The sequence below is a fragment of the Carlito syrichta genome, unplaced genomic scaffold (assembly GCF_000164805.1).
Source record: "Carlito syrichta isolate Samal-C Ts95f unplaced genomic scaffold, Tarsius_syrichta-2.0.1 Scaffold127161, whole genome shotgun sequence".
Lineage (NCBI taxonomy): Eukaryota > Metazoa > Chordata > Mammalia > Primates > Tarsiidae > Carlito > Carlito syrichta.
In genome coordinates this window covers 206,512-208,692 of record NW_007071257.1, presented here as the reverse complement: position 1 = coordinate 208,692, position 2,181 = coordinate 206,512, and the positions used below count along the sequence as shown (strand labels likewise).

General features: G+C 42.2%; 1 protein-coding gene across 1 annotated transcript in view; it reads right to left on the bottom strand.

The window, feature by feature from the left end:
* Positions 1-274: 274 nt before the first annotated feature.
* The window catches only part of SNX12 (sorting nexin 12), a 28,309-nt gene continuing 26,402 nt past the window's right edge, over positions 275-2,181 (bottom strand). The window contains exon 5 of the mRNA XM_021707934.1: positions 275-394. Coding sequence (XP_021563609.1) covers positions 293-394 — 102 coding nt within the window. The 3' untranslated portion in view covers positions 275-292. The remainder of the gene's footprint in view (positions 395-2,181) is intronic.

Below are 2,181 nucleotides of genomic sequence, written 5' to 3'. Positions count from 1 at the left end.
AGCTACTTGGAAGGCTGAGGTGGAAAGATCACTTGAGCCCAGCAGGTAGAGGCTGCGGTGGCCATGAGTAGCATGCCACTGCACTACGGCCTGGGCAACAAAGTGAGACTCCCACTCAAAAAAAAAAAAAAAAAAGGCTCATGCCTATAATCCCAGCACTTTGGGATGCAAAGGCATGAGGATTGCTTGAGGCTAGAAGTTCAGATCAGCCTGGGCAACATATCAAGACCTTATTACCACACACACAAAAAAGTAATCAGGCAGAGTGGCACATACCTGCAGTCCCAGCTACTCAGGAGGCTGAGGCTGGAAGATCACTTAAGCCCAGGAGTTCGATGTTGCAGTGAGCTGATATCATGCCACTGGATTTCAGCCTGGACAACAGAGTAAGATTCTAACTCATTCATAAATAAATATATGTTTTTAAAAAATGAATAGACCTGAGCCCATGGGTTTAATACCAGCCTGGGCAACTTCACTTCATTTCTACAATAAATCAAAAAATTAGCCAGGTGTGGTAGCACATGCCTATAGCTCTGGCTACTTGGAAGGCTGAGGTGAAAGGATTGCCTGAGCCCAGCAGTTCAATGCTGGGGTGTCCGTGAGGGTACCACTGCATTCCAGCCTGGGCAATGGAGTGAGACTCCAACTCAAAAAAAAAAAAAAAGTAATAGGCCAGATGTATTGGCTCACGCCCATAATTTCAGAACTTAGGGAGGCTGAGACAGGAGACTTGCTTGAGGTCAGAAGCTCAAGACCAGCCTGGGCAATATGGCAAGACCCTATTGCTACAAAATGAAAATTTAAAAATAGCTAGGCATGGTGGTACACACCTGTAGTCCTAGCTACTCAGGAGGCTGAGGTGGAAGGATCAATAGAGTCCAGTAGCTCAAGATCACCCTGGGCAACATAGTGAGACCCCCATCTCCACAAAAAAAAGTAAATTAGCCAGGCATGGTGGCACGTGACTGTAGTCCCAGCTACTCAGGAGGCTGAGGCGGGAGGATTGCTTGAGGCCAGGAGTTCAAGGCTGCAGTGAGCTATGATCACACTGCTCCATTCCAGGCTGGGTGACAGAGCAAGACCTGTCTCAAAAATAATAATAGTAAAGTAAAATGAAAAAAAATTTTTTAATGGAATTTAATCCAATTTTTAAATGGGCAAAAGATTTGAAGGGACACTTCACAAACAAAAATATATGAATGGTCAGTAAGCACATGAAAGAGTACTTAACATCATTAGTCCTCAGAGAAATGCATATTAAAACTACGAGATACTACTAACACACCAACCAGAATGGCTAAAATTTCATAAAGTGACCATAGTAAGTGTTGTAGAGGATGCAGAACAAATAGAATTCTCATACATCACTGGTGGGAATATTAAATGGCAAAACTTCTTTATAAAATTGTCTGAAAGTCTATCATAAATTTATATATACATCTACCCCATAGTCTAGCAATTCTACTTCTAGGTATTTATTTTAAAAAAAGGAAAATTGAAAGGCTGGGCATGGCGGCTCATGCTTATAAGCACTTTGGGAGGCTGAAGCAGGAGGATTGCTTGAGTACAGGAGTTCGAGACCAGCCTAGGCAACATAGCAAGACCTTGTCCCTACAAAAAATAAGAAAACTTAGCCTGGCATGGTGGTATGCGCCTGTAGTCCCAGCTACTCGGGAAGCTAAGGTGGAAGGATTGCCTGAGCCCAGAAGACTGAGGCTGCAGTGAGCCATGATCATACCAGTGCACTCCAACCTAGGTGACAGAGTGAGACCCTGACTAAAAAAAAAAAAAGAATTATTAATAACTCCCCAGTATTGGTGAGGTATAAGAAAATGGGCATTTCTATATGGCTGGTAAGAATGTACATTAGAGTAAACTTCCTAGATAAAAATTTGGCAATATTTATTAAATTCCATAAATCTAGCCTACAAATATATTCACATGTACACAAACATACATGTATTATATGCTTACTGTGTTATTATTTGTAAAACTAAAAACAACCTAAATGTTAATCAGTAAGGAGATTTGTTAAACAAATTATGTGAGGCTTTCACTCAAGAGCCATAGCAATAAGGAAAGCATACTTTTTTTTTTGAGTTGGAGTCTCACTCTGTTGCCCAGACTGGAGTGCAGTGGCACGCTCCTGGCCACTGCAGCCTCGACCTGCTGGGCTCC